The sequence below is a fragment of the Hemitrygon akajei genome, chromosome 31 (genome assembly GCF_048418815.1).
Source record: "Hemitrygon akajei chromosome 31, sHemAka1.3, whole genome shotgun sequence".
Classification (NCBI taxonomy): domain Eukaryota; kingdom Metazoa; phylum Chordata; class Chondrichthyes; order Myliobatiformes; family Dasyatidae; genus Hemitrygon; species Hemitrygon akajei.
The window spans coordinates 23,687,535-23,702,332 of NC_133154.1; the positions used below are offsets into that span (position 1 = coordinate 23,687,535).

General features: G+C 45.7%; 1 protein-coding gene across 1 annotated transcript in view; it reads left to right on the forward strand.

The window, feature by feature from the left end:
• Positions 1–14,798, forward strand: part of LOC140719452 (uncharacterized) — a 49,654-nt gene that overhangs the window by 17,786 nt on the left and 17,070 nt on the right. Inside the window, exon 3 of the mRNA XM_073034129.1 lies at positions 3,101–3,288. Coding sequence (XP_072890230.1) covers positions 3,101–3,288 — 188 coding nt within the window. The remainder of the gene's footprint in view (positions 1–3,100; positions 3,289–14,798) is intronic.

The following is a 14,798-nucleotide window of genomic DNA, read 5'->3' on the forward strand; positions in this document are numbered from 1 at the left end:
AACCTGGAGAAAACACGCGGTCACAGGGAGAAAGAACAAACTCCTTACAGGTAGCGGCGGGAATTGAATCCAGATTGCCTGTACTGCAAAGCGTTGTGGCCAACTACTACGTTACCATGGAGATTTTATGGCCATCTTGTTGTGTGTGGTTTTTTCATTGATCCTTTTGTGTTTCTTCCTGTCTACTGTAAAAGTAGTAAATTGGTTAATGAAGTACATATATGTCACCATGTATATGACAACATATGACATATATGTACCTTGATAATAAATTTACTTTGGAGTTCCCAACACGGAGGGGAAATCACCACATTGAACCCCAGCCAGGTTCATCTCGAGCAAGTAATAGTGAGTTTTGAAGGCTGTGAAACTGCTGAAAGAAAGTTGTCTATATGGAAGCGAAGAGTTAGTGAACTTTAAGTTGATTGAACTAATGGCCGTCAATGAAGAGATACAGTCAATGGGCCAAGTTGTAGTCTGGTTCTGCATTTACTTTGGCTTAATTGCTAAAGAAACTCAGCATGTCTCTTTTGAGCCTTACCAGTTCTTAGTCGCTACGCAATAGATTGTATTCTGTTGGGGCACATCACAGCAGCAAGTCATTGATAAGGGGTGCTGCCTTCCAGCTGTGAGTCTCTGGGTTCGTAAGTTTATAGGTGATACCAAGATTAGCAGTGTTGTGGATAGTGTAGAAGACTGGCAAAGAATACAGTGCGATATGGATCAGTTGTGGATATGGGCAGAGAGATGGCAGATGGAGTTTAACCCAGATGACTGTGAGGTGTTGCACCTTTGGTGGGCAAATGCAAGGAGACGGTACACTGTTCAGGGCAAGACTCTTAGCAGTGTTGCTGAGCAGAGGGATCTTGGGGTGCAAGTTCATAGCTCCTTGAAAGTGGCAACGCAGGTCGATAGGGTGGTTAAGAAGGCTTTTGGAATGCTTGCTTTCACGGAGGTCAAAAGTCAGGAGGTGATGTTGCAACTTTTATAAAAGTCTGGTTAGGCCCTACATCTGGAGTATTGAGTAACGTTCTGGTCACCCCGCTATAGGAAGGATGTTGAGACTTTGGAGAGGGTGCCGAAGACGTTTACCAGGATACCAGAATGTGCTGTCGCGAGAGGCTGGATAAACTTGGGTTGCTTTCTCTGGAGCGACGGAGGCTGAGGGAAGATCTGATGGGGGTTTTCAAGATTATGAGAGGCATAGATAGAGTGGACAGAGAGCCTCTGTTTTGCAGGGTTGAAATGTCTAATACATTGAAGGTGAGAGGGGATCGGGTCAAAGGGAATGTAAGGGGTAGGTTTTTTACTCAGAGTGGTGGATATCTGGAATGGTGGTAGAGGCAAATGCATTAGATAGGCAGATGAATATAAGCAAGATGGAGGGATATGGGCATTGTGTGGATACGAGACATTAGTGTTTGGGTGTTTTTGATTTGCTTTTCAGCTGGTTCAGCACAACATTGTGGGCCGAATGGCCTGTTGTTGTGCTGTAGACTCGTGGTCTTCCAGCGTTATTGATGTCAAAAAGGCACCTTTTTACACTCTTCTTTGTGAAATCAACTCCTTTCTCATATATGTGCTTAGTGTTTGAAACAATCAAGTTATTGCTGATTTTCGTTAACCTGCTCAGCCACCTAAGGTCATCAGGGAGGAGGTACAGGAGCCTCGGGACCCACACCACTAGAGTCAGGAATAGTTATTGCCCATCAACCGTCAGCCTCTTGAACCAGTGGGGGTAGCTTCACTTGCCCCACCACTGAACTGGATACCATGGTAGGGACACTATTACAGCTCGGGGCGTCCCAGAGCTAGGAGCTCAATTCCAGCGCCGTTCCGTAAGGAGTCTCTGTAAGTCCCCCCACCCCCACCCCCGTGGAATGCGTGGGATTTCTCCTGGTCCTCCAGTTTCCTCCTACAGTCCAAAGATATACTGGGTCGCTTCACTGGGCATTGTAAATGGTCCTGTGATTAGGTTAGGGTTAATCTGGTTGTCGGGGGCAACATGACTCTGTGCTGCATCGCTAAATTAGTTAATTAATCAACTGCTTCCACAATCTGTGGACTCAATTATGAGGACTCTTCGTCTCATGTTCTCGATATTTATGACTTATTAATCTCTCTATTGGTATTTCTTTTTTTCCTCTTTTGTGTTTGCGGTTTGTTGTCTTTTGAACATTGGTTCGATCATGTTTGTAGGATTTACTGTGAATGCCCATAAGGAAACGAATCTCAGGGTTGTATATGGTGGCATATATGTTTCAACAGGTACATTTAATGTCGGAGAAATGTATACAATGTACATCCTGAAATTCTTTTTCTTCTTCGCAAACACCCACGAAAACAGAGGAGTTCCCCAAAGAATGAATGAGAGTTAAATGTTGGAATCCCAAACTCCCCCTCCCATCCACAAACAGCAGCAAAGCAACAACCCCCCCCTTCGCCCACCAGCAAAAACCATCAGCGCCCCCCCCCCCAATGGGCAGTTAAGCGGGCAGCAAAGCATCAGCAAAGACACAGACTTGCAGTTACCCCAAAGGCTACTCGTTCACCCGGTATTCGACATACCACAGGCTCTCTCTCTCTCCCTAATAAGGGAAAAAGAGGGGTCCCCGTTTCACAGTGAGACGGGGAGACATAACAAAACAACTCGCCGATTTATGGTGTTAAAAGTCCGTTGCGTCGCTTCTTCCGAGCTCTGCGCCCAGAGAACGCGGGTCTCTGGGCACAGAGCCTGCGCGCTGCTTTCGAGCTTCCGCGTACTCCCACAACACATCAGGCGGTGGCACCAGCCTTGAATCAGCCCGCCCCTAGAGCCACGGAAATCCCACACCCTGACGGTGTACTAATCTCCCAGCCTGCGTCCTTGGCATACCGATAAGTTTATTTTGATAAGTTCACTTTGAACGTTGTAGCTCGACTTGCGTGGCCCCTGATTGCGTGCTCCAGCTATAGCTCCATAGCTGCTGCCCGACCTGCCGAGTTCCTCCGGCATTCTGTGTGTGTGTGTGTGTGTGGCTGCGGAGTCCCAGCCCCAGCCTGTGAGCTGCATGGATGGAAGTGTGGAGCACCAGGATTCACCGATCTCTGTCTCGCACAGGTGACGAAGAGGGGGGAGGTCTTGAGCATACATAAAGACATCACCGTGGTGACCGTGGGAGTGACATCCACAAGCCCGAGCTTCTTCCTTCCGAATGTCATGCTACTTGCCCGACCCGTCGACAGCCTGAGGGAGATGGTGTGCAACTGCCGAATCTCAACCGATAAATGCCCCATGGAGCTCACCAGGTAAGGGAGTGGGGGGGCACAAGGGAACCCTACTTGAGGAGGCACAGAAGCACTCAGTAGCCAGACTGCCACAGGTTGGGGTGAAAGGTGAGGTAAACTAGTGTACGTGAAGTTGATAATGTCAGTGGAGAATGGGAATAGTTGGACGCTAAATCTTTTCATTTTAACTGTGCTTTCCAGCCTGACAAGCCTAGGCCACTTAATTACACCCATGTGACCAATTAACCTACCAGCCCAGGTGCCTTTGGGATGTGAGAGGAAACCGTTGCACCAGGCCGAAACCAACACAGCACCGGCAGCTGCAGGAATTGAACCGGAGTTGCTGGTGCAGTAACTTGAATTGATCTGAGTTTGAATTTATTTAAATCTCACATCCCCCATCCCACAACGTGAGGGAGTACAACTCTTTGCGTTATGGCTCCATTGCGATGTACAGGCATGTGAATTTAAAGGTCTAATGGCTTGTAGAAAGAAGCCAGTCGGTCCTGACTTTAATGATGGGGCACCATTTGTCAGACGGAAACAGCTGAAACCGTGTATAGTTGGGGTGACTGGTGTCCCCGATGTTCTTCCTGACTCCTTTTACGCAGCTGCTGTTGTAATTGTCCTCAGTGGAGGGAAGTCCACATCCAGAGACGTGCTGGGCTGTCCGTATCACCCTCTGCAGCGCTCAGTGATCGAGGCTGGTGTAGTTCCCGTACCAGGCAGTGATACGGCCAGTCAGGATGCTCTCAGTGGTGCCCCTGTAAAAGGTCTTGAGGATTTGGGGCTCATGCCAAACTTCTTCAGGTGCCTGAGGTGGAAGAGAGGCTGTTGTGCTTTTATCTTGCCACAAAGCCGGTGTGTACAGTCCAGCTGAGATCTTCAGTGATGTGTATACCGAGGAACCTGAAAATGATCACCCTCTCAACTGCAGTCCCATCGATGTCGATCGGGACGAGCCTGTCTCCGTTCCTCCTGTAATCCACCATCAGCCTTTTGGTCTTTTGAACATTGAGGGAGAGGTTGTTACCTTGGCACCACTGTGCCAGGGTGTCACCCTCTCCTCTGTCATAGTGGTATGCTAACCATGGCACTGCCTCCACCCCGTTGTTCACCTCTCAACATCTCATTGACACAGTTCCAGACTTCTAGGAGCGGTCAAGTTAGAATCAGATCCATTAGGAGACCAAGACAGAGGTACACACTAAGTGGGTTGCTTTCAATTTCTTTTTTTTTTTTTGCGTGTGTGTGGGGGATATAGACGTGAATAAGGCCCGTTCCTAACTGACCCTGGGGGGCCTAGCAGTGAGCTGCCTTCTCGAACCTTTGCAGTTCTTCTGGTGAAGGTGCTGTTGGAGAGAGAATCGTAGGAATTGGACCCATTAATGACAAAAGTCTGACACGCTGGCAAAATGCAGGAGGAACTTATCAGAGAAATAAGTGGTCACTGTTCTCAGCCCGAAATATTAACCACTTATTTCCCTCCGTAGATGCAGCCTAACCTGCTGACCTTTCACCACTTGGAGTACTGTGCTCAGTTCTGGTCGCCTCACTACAGGAAGGATGTGGAAACCATAGAAAGGGTGCAGAGGAGATTTACGAGGATGTTGCCTGGGTTTGGGAGCATGCCTTATGAGAATAGGTTGAGTGAACTCAGCCTTTTCTCCTTGGAGTGTCAGAGGGTGAGAGGTGACCTGGTAGATGTGAGGCATTGATCGTGTGGATAGTCAGAGGCTTTTTCCCAGGGCTGAAATGGCTAGCACGAGAGGGCACAGTTTTAAGGTGCTTGGAAGTAGGTACGGGGAGATGTCAGGGTTAAGATTTTTATGCAGAGAGCGGTGGATGCGTGGAATGGGCTGCTGGCAACGGTGGTGGAGGCGAGTATGATGGGGTCTTTTAAGAGTTTCCTGGATAGGTACATAGAGCTCAGAAAAATAGAAGACTGTGGGTAACCCTAGGTGATTTCTGAAGTAAGTATATGTTTGGCACAGCATTGTGGGCCGAAGGGCCTGTACGGTGCTGTAGGGTTTCTATGTGTGTGTGCGTGTGTGTTATTCTGGATTTCCATCATTGGCAGAATCTCTGGTACAATGACGAAAGATCTGTCTAGTATATCCAGTCAGGGTGGTGTGCGAATCTGAGGACAACCTGCAGGCTGTGGCTTTATTCATGACGAGGGACCATGACGCGAATGGTTTGGACCCAAGTGCTGGAGTATCCAAGGCTGGAATCGAGACGGAGTATTAAGCTGTAACGAGAACTGAACAGAAACACAATGCTAGGCAAATTATACTTATTAGATAATTGTTCAAAAGACATAAAACAATTATCCAAAAATAAATCAGAAAATCGTAGTATTCCTTTAGTCTTCCAAGCTGAATAAGCTTGATCCATAATAGAAGGATGAAAAAAGGAATTGGATACAATAGGAATAGTTAAAACAAATTGATTCAACCCCAAAAAAATTCTGAAATTGAAACCATATACGTAAAGTGTGTTTGACTATCAGATTGTCAATTCATTTATGCAATTTAGAAAGAGCAAAGGGAAGAGAAGTCCCTAAAATAGAACCCAGTGAAAATCCTTGTACAGATTTAGTTTCCAGATTTACCCAGTGAGGGCTAGGAGATAAATCCCAATCCCTTAACCAACATTTCAAATATCGAATATTAATTGCCCAATAATAAAATCTAAAATTAGGCAATGCCAATCCACCTTCCTTCCTTGCCTTCTGTAAATATCTTTTTACATTTTTTAAAGATATTTTTTACATATCTTTTTAGATATTTACAGATTAGGAATTTCTTAAACACTGTACTTCCTACCTTTCCAAATCTTGATTCTTCGGGTATTTTGGAGAAATTGTTAGAACTAAATCCTTTTCAGAAAGGTGTAATATCAAATGTTTACAATATAATTATGAAAATACGTTCAGAGGCCTTTTATAAGATTAAAAATGATTGGGAAAGAGAACTTTACTATCCCTATTGAGAATTGGGATAAAATTCTTCAATTAGTTAATTTATCCTCTATATGTGCTAAACATTCATTGATACAGTTTAAAGTAGTGCACAGGGCTCATATGTCCAAGGACAAATTGGCTAGTTTTTATTCCCATATAAATCCTATATGTGACAGATGTCATTCTGAGATAGCTTCTTTAACTTGTATGTTTTGGTCATGTCCGCTTTTGAATAAATACTGGAAAGACATTTTCTGTATTATTTCCACGGTATTGAACATTGATATACAACCTCATCCTATTACTGCAATCTTTGGTTTACCAATGATGGAGTCAATCCATTTATCTTCTTCTGCTTGTCGGATGATTGCATTTCTTACATTAATGGCTAGAAGATCTATTTTGTAGAATTGGAAAGAAATTAATCCCCCTACCGTATTTCATTGGTTTTCTCAAACTATGTTATGTCTAAATTTGGAGAAAATTAGAAGTGTCGTATATGACCCTTCTATTAAATTTGAAAAGATTTGGAGGCCATTTATTCAATATTTTCACATGATGTAATTTGACCATGTTCCAATCCTATTTGTTTTTCCGGTTTTGATTATATATATGTTGAGAGGATCGGAGTTGGGGACACTGATGATTTTGTATTTTTTTATAGATACTATAAACAGCCCATTTTTTTTAGTCTATCCACCGACTACTACAAACCTACTAACTCCCACAGCTACCTAGACTATTCCTCCTCCCACCCTGTCTCCTGCAAAAATGCTATCCCTTTCTCTCAATTCCTCCGCCTCCGCCGCATCTGCTCTCAGGATGAAGCCTTTCATTCTAGGACAAAGGAGATGTCTTCCTTTTTTAAAGAAAGGGACTTCCCTTCGTCCACTATCAACTCTGCCCTCCAACGCGTCTCCCGTATTTCACGCACCTCTGCCCTCACCCCATCCCCCTGCCAGCCCACCAGGGATATAGTCCCCCTGATCCTCACCTATCACCCTACCAGCCTACAGATCCAACGTATAATCCTCCGTAACTTCTGCCACCTCCTACGTGATTCCACCACCAACCACATCTTACCCTCCCCCCCCACTCTCGGCTTTCCGCAGGGATCGCTCCATACGCGACTCCCTTGTCCATTCATCCCCCCCCATCCCTCCCCACCAACCTCCCTCTGGGCACTCATCCCTGCAAACAGAAGAAGTGCTATACCTGCCCCCACACTTCTTCCCTCACCACCATCCCAGGCCCCAGACAGTCCTTTCAGGTGAGGCACCGCTTCACCAGCGAGTTAACTGGGGTGATATACTGTATCCGGTGCTCCCGATGTGGCCATTTATACATTGGGGAGACCCGCCGCAGACTGGGAGACCGTTTCGCCGAACACCGGCGCTCGGTCCTCCAGCAGTGGCGGGATCTCCCTGTGGCCACACACTTCAATTCCACAGACCACTCCCACTCCGACATGTCTGTCCATGGCCTCCTCTACCGTCAAGATGAGGCCACACGCAGGTCGATGGAGCAATACCTTATCTCCCACCTAGGTAGCCTCCTACCTGCCGGCATGAACATTCAACTCACAGACCTCCGTTGATACCCCTGCCCCCCACCCTTACCCCCATCCCTATCTATTATTTTAGTCTGGTTCTCTTTCTCTCTCTTTCCCCCCTCACTATAATCTCTCCCCCCAGCCCTACCTTTCTTTCTCTTTTATTTCCCATAATTCTCCACCTTCCCCCTAGCCCATTTCCCTCCAGCCTATCGCTTCCCAGCTCTCTACTTTATCCCTCCCCCCACATCTTATTCCCCCCTCGACCATCCCATGTTACTCCACTCCTGATGAAGGGTTTCGGCCCGAAACGTCATTATTACCTCCTCCCGTAGATGCTGGCTGGCCTGCTGAGTTCTGCCAGTATTTTGTGTTTTCCTTTTTTTATATACTTTATTAGTTAGTGGTTAGTTTATTAGATTAGTTTTTCTTAGGGTAATAATATTTTATTTTATTTTTCTCTTTTCTGTTTTTTTTCCCAACATGATATACCTAGGTTTTTTTTTGTTTCGTTTATATGATATTTGTATCATTCATGATTTGGGAAGACTTAACTATATTGTACTTATTGCTTGTGTATCCTTTTATGTTCATTTTAATTTTGTAAGTTTGTAATCCCATTATCTATGTACTAATCTTATCATGTTGATATTAATAAAAAGATTGGAAAAAAAAAGAAACACAATGCTAGATGATATCTCTTGTTAGAGCACTAAACCACCAAACCTCGGTTCAGGGGCTCTTTAAATACTCAATTCTTGGTGCCCAAACCATGACTGCTAATTAGCAGGATGGTCCTGAATGCTTAAGAGTCGTGACAGCTATCCATATCCATATTAGAGCCTCAGAAAATGGCACGGTAGGGTGCACGTCGTAACATTATCCCCCTGTGTTCCACTGTCCTTGGCCTTGGTGGGTTTGCAAGCTGTTGTCAAGGTAGCCTGAGCGAATAACTTCGAGGGACTTTGTACGTGGTCCGCTGTGTGGCTAGCCAATGGTGGGGGAAGGCGGTAGTGAGGGATTAGGCTGGTGGCTGGGTGCCAATCAATCACATTGCCTTTACCCAGATGGTGTTGAGTGGCTGGTGAACTGCCAGTCCTGGATACCCAGCCTCTGAGCTAATCCTGTAGTCACCATGGTAATCAAAGAGCCACACTGCAGGGAAACAGGGCCTTAAGCCTGTTGGGTCTCACTGACCAGCAACTAACCGTTTGGACTAGGTAAAACACAGAACATTACAGCAAAGTACAGGCCCCACTAGAGCGATGTTTGGGGCTAGCACATGTAGCAAATATGTTTAACTGATATCAGCCACCAGCCGTCAGATTCAAACAGGAATTGTGGATGAAATCTGACATGCAGCTCTGAACAATGGGCCCCCTAAGAACGGTGTAGCAGGTTAATTGGAAGAACAGACAATGCTGACTTAAGTTCATTACTTGTATGTACTTGGATGTCTGTAATACAGGTGCGAACAGGGAGGAGTGATGGTGGTAAGATCCAGGCATTTGAAACTGTTACATGTAATTCAAAGGAAGCATTGTAGATATGGAATTGTCCTTTGAACTTTAGCCTGAATCCTCTGATCTTTAGCATATAAAATATCATGTAAAGTTGGGCTGGGCAGACCTCTTGCTCCGAAAGGGGCTCTGTCTTTCTCTCTATCTCTCTCTTGTGACTCCAAAGGTTGTCAGTTCATTTGTGATACTTTGACAAATAAAGAGCCTGCCTCATATCTACCTGTACTTCCCTCTGGTGACTTCATTCATGCGGGCAGGGGGCATAATGTTGTGCTGACCTTTTAACCTACTCTAATATCCTTCAACATGCCCTTCCAGTTTTCTATTATCCTTGTGCCTAACTGAGAGAACTAACCAGAAACCCATCAACCTCCTTTGAATGATTTGGCCTCCACAGCCATCGAAGCCAATGAATCCTACAGAATCACCAGCTGCTGTCTAGGGGAGGTGGAGTGGCCCGACTTGGAGTCAGCCTGCTGTAGGAAGGGTGCAGAAAAGATTTACAAGGACATTGCTAGGACTCAAGGGCATGGGTTATAGAGAGAGGTTGGACAGGCTAGGAAACTGAAGGGTGATCCTACAGAGATGTGAGGGGCCTGGACAGGGTGAATGCACCCAGTGTGTTTCCCAACAAGGGAGAATCAAAAACTAGAGGAGATGGGTTTAAGGTGAGAGGGGATTTGAGAGGCAATTTTTTTTTACACAGTGGGTGGTCTGTATAGCTGTCAGAGAATGTGGTCAAGGCAAATACATCAACACTTGGAAGATAAAACAGTACAGAATAGGACAGGCCCTTTGGCCCACAATGTTAGGCTGGACTCACAGGTGTTAATCCTATCCTGGCCGCACTGTGCAAATCAACCACATGGTGGCAGCAATGAACTGTGACAAAACGTGAAGCCTCAAACGTCAAACAAGGAAGGTGATTAGCCTTCAGGATCGTCATACTTGCCAATTCAGAATGAAGAGTTTAATAAAATAAGAGCTCGCGTCCCTCCTATACCCTGCTTATTCCAGGCCCTCTTACTCTCTGCTTCCTGTGGCTCCAATTTACTGACCTCTCAGTTCGTGCCGTTGTGTTTCATCTCCCCTCCTCCTTCCCTGTCCAATTCTCTGCGGCCTCCAACGAGTCTCCGAAGACTTCTCACCGCTCATCCCTCTTATATATCCTTCTCTTCTGTCGCCCCACCGTTCCTGACCCAAAGCCATTGGTACAGTAGCGTAGTGGTTAGCAACCCTGGTTCAATTCCCACCACTATCGATAAGGAGTTTGTACACTCTTGTGACCACGTGGGTTTCCTCTGGGTGCTCCAGTTTCCTCCCACAGTCCAAAGACATATCGGTTGGTTGGTAGGTTAAATTAGATTAGGCTGGGATTAAATTGGGGGTTGCTGCATGATTATTCTGCACTGATTCTCAATAAAATTAAATAAAATAGTTGCATCTTGACACTGTCTGTTAATAATGATGACAATTACATCAATATGTATTTGTCTGCACGTGACTAACCAATCCACCTGCTGTTGTAATAACACTTAGTGTGGAAAGTACCTTGCAGTCTGCCTGCCTCTGTGGAAGGAAGCATCTCCAAGTCTTGATGAAGGGTCGCAGCCTTCCCTGGTTTTGATAAACTATAATCAATACCTAATTCCTGGGAAGTTCATTTCCCTTCCCAGGTTCTGCCTGATCTGCTGAGTTCCTCCAACGTTTTATAAGACCATAAGACATGGGAGCAGAATTGGGCCATTCGGCCCATTGAGTCTGCTCCGCCATTCAATTATGGCTGACTTATTATCCCCCCCAACCCCCCATTCTCCTGCTTTCTCTGCTTAACCCTTACCAATCAAGAACCTATTGACCTCTGCTTTCAATATACCCAATGACTTGTCTATGGCAAAGAATTCCACAGATTCACCACCCTCTGGCTGAAGAAATTCCTCCTCATCGCTTGTCCTAATGGGAAATTCTTCTATTCTGAGGCTGTTCCCTCTAGTCCATAATCCTGTGGAAGGATTTTCTCCAGGTGCTATGTAAAAAGAGGTTGTTGTTGTTCCATCAAAGGCAAGGACATGTGACCTATCAATTATTTGGTGTCTGTTCCCATTGATATTTCACAGATATGTTGCAGCATTTTAGCCCAACTTTAAGACTCAATTCTTTTAATATTTTCTTATGATCTGTGTAATTGGCAAGTGAGGATTTATTTCCCTTTTCCTGAGGTTTCCCCAGGGTTGAAATGTCTAATTCTAGAGTGCATCGATTTAAGGTGAGGGGGTGGATGTGGCTTCCTTCAGTTCGGTTCAGTTTATTGTCATTTAGAAACCACAAATGTAATGCAGTTAAAAAATGAGACAATGTTCCCCCAGAATGATATCACAAAAACACGACAAAACAGACCACACCAGAAAACCAACATAACGTTTGATAATCCCCAAATCCAGAGTCCGGAGAGGCTGCTGCGTATTAATATCGCGCTACCGTCTTAGCGCGTTCCCCGGAAAGGAGCTCCAAATCCACCAGACAAAACAAGACTACCCAGATACACCAAGTCAGGAGACCAACTCTACCACCCAACAAACCAAAAACTAAAGCTACAAGACCTACACAAAACCACATAGTTACATATAGTTATAGTTAACATATAGTTACAACAGTGCAGACAATACCATAATTGATAAAAAAAAACAGACCATGGGCACAGTAAAAATGGTCCAAAGATGTTAAAAGACTATAAGTTCGAAAGTAACAGGGATAAGCTCAGAGGCAATATCCACGGTCAACGGCAACCAAAGGAGGACCTCAAAGGAGATGTGTGGGGCAAGACACAGGGAGTGGTGGGTGGCTGGAATATACTGCCGGGGTTGTAGTGGAGGCAGATATTACAGAGACAATTAAAATGCTCTTGGAGATAGGCACGTGCAGAGTACAGAGGGATATTGACCATGTGCAGACAGCAGGAATTAGGTGTTGATGCTGGTTTATCATCGACTGAGATGCAGTGATTTTTTTGTTTGCATTCTGTTCATACAGATCAAGTTATTACATAGTGCATTGAGGTAGAACAAGGTAACAAGTGGCAGATGGAGTTCAACCTGCAGAAGTGTGAGGTGGTACACTTTGGAAGGACAAACTCCAAGGCAGAGTACAAAGTAAATGGCAGGATTCTTGGCAGTGTGGAGGAGCAGAAGGATCTGGGGGTACATGTCCACAGATCCCTGAAAGTTGCCTCACAGGTAGATAGGGTAGTTAAGAAAGCTAATGGAGTGTTAGCTTTCATAAGTCGAGGGATAGAGTTTAAGAGTCACGGGGTAATGATGCAGCTCTATAAAACTCTAGTTAGGCCACACCTGGAGTACTGTGTCCAGTTCTAGTCGCCTCACTATAGGAAGGATGTGGAAGCATTGGAAAGGGTACAGAGGAGATTTACCAGGATGCTGCCTGGTTTAGAGAGTATGCAATATGATCAGAGATTAAGGGAGCGAGGGTTTTACTCTCTGGAGAGGAGGATGAGAGGAGACATGATAGAGGTATACAAGATATTAAGAGGAATAGATAGAGTGGACAGCCAGCGCCTCTTCCCCAGGGCACCACTGCTCAATACAAGAGGACGTGGCTTTAATGTAAGGGGAGGGAAGTTCAAGGGGGATATTAGAGGAAGGTTTTTCACTCAGAGAGTGGTTGGTGCGTGGAATGCACTGCCTGAGTCAGTGGTGGAGGTAGATACACTAGTGAAGTTTAAGAGACTACTAGACAGGTATATGGAGGAGTTTAAGGTGGAGGGTTATATGGGAGGCAGGGTTTGAGGGTCAGCACAACATTGTGGGCCGAAGGGCCTGTACTGTGCTGTATTGTTCTACGTAACAGTGCAGGATTAAGTCCAGTGCGGGTAAACAATAAAGTGTGAGATGATATGGGGTACATTATGAGGTCAGGAGTCCATCTTGTCGTCCAAGAGTCTGGTAACAGTGGGATAGCAGCTCTCCTTAAGCTTGGTGGTTCATGCTTTCAAACGTTTGTATTTCCTCCCGGATTGGGGGCGGGCAGGGTGTTCGATTACGCTGACTGCCTTTACCGAGGCAACGAGACATAGACAGACTCTGCTTTCTCGAGGCATGCTGAGCTGAATCCACAACTCTGCAATTTCTTTAGCTCGACTCGTTCTGCACCAAATTGCGGGCCACGTTATACATCCCACATCTAGAACACCCGTATACGGTGTTGAACTTCTTCAGAGAGTAAGCACGATACAAGTATAACGCCCTGGTTAAGATTTATCCCGCTCCGCTGTAGGTATTTAATTTCAGCAGGTGGTCTGCAAAGCAGCGCGTCCTGCTGGTAGAATGTTTTGGTTTTGGCTTGAGATAAGATGCCATGTTGTTTAACCTGGGAATGTTGTGTCAGCCGTTCGGGATGGTGGGATCAGGAGAAAGTTATTTCTTACCGACCGACAATTTTGTAGGAACAACATATACACAGCATTCGCTCAGGTCGAGGTTTCTTTAGTCGGAACTTCACAATGCCTCTACACCCCCCTCACCGCTCACCCCTTCTTTTCACCCCCTTCCTATCCCCAATTCCTCCCTCTCCCCCCCCCCCCCCATTTCCCACCCCACCTGTTTTCTTTTGGCTCCTCCCTCTTTTCCTCTCCCTATCTGTATTCTGCTCAAGTCAAGTCAAGTCACTTTTTATTGTCATTTCGACCATAACTGCTGGTACAGTACACAGTAAAAATGAGACAATGTTTTTCAGGACCATGGTGTTACATGACACAGTACAAAAACTAGACTGAACTACATAAAACAACACAAAAAACCTACACTAGACTACAGACCTACCCAGGACTGCATAAAGTACACAGAACAGTGCAGGCATTATAATAAATAATAAACAAGACAATAGGCACAATAGGTGTCAGTCCAGGCTTCGGGTATTGAGGAGTCTGATGGCTTGGGAGAAGAAATTGTTACATAGTCTGGTTGTGAGAGCCCGAATGCTTCGGAGCCTTTTCCTAGACAGCAGGAGGGAGAAGAGTTTGTATGAGGGGTGCGTGGGGTCCTTCATAATGCTGTTTGCTTTGCGGATGCAGCGTGTAGTGTAAATGTCCGTAATGGTGGGAAGAGAGACCCCGATGATCTTCTCAGCTGACCTCACTATCCGCTGCAGGGTCTTGCGATCCGAGACGGTGCAATTTCCGAACCAGGCAGTGATGCAGCTGCTCAGGATGCTCTCAATACAACCCCTGTAGAATGTGATGAGGATGGGGGGTGGGAGCTGGACTTTCCTCAGCCTTCGCAGAAAGTAGAGACGCTGCTGGGCTTTCTTTGCTATGGAGCTGGTGTTGAGGGACCAGGTGAGATTCTCCACCAGGTGAACACCAAGAAATTTGGTGTTCTTAACGATCTCTACCAAGGAGCCGTCGATGTTCAGCGGGGAGTGGTTGCTCCGTGCCCTCCTGAAGTCAACAACCATCTCTTTTGTTTTGTTGGCTCTGTAC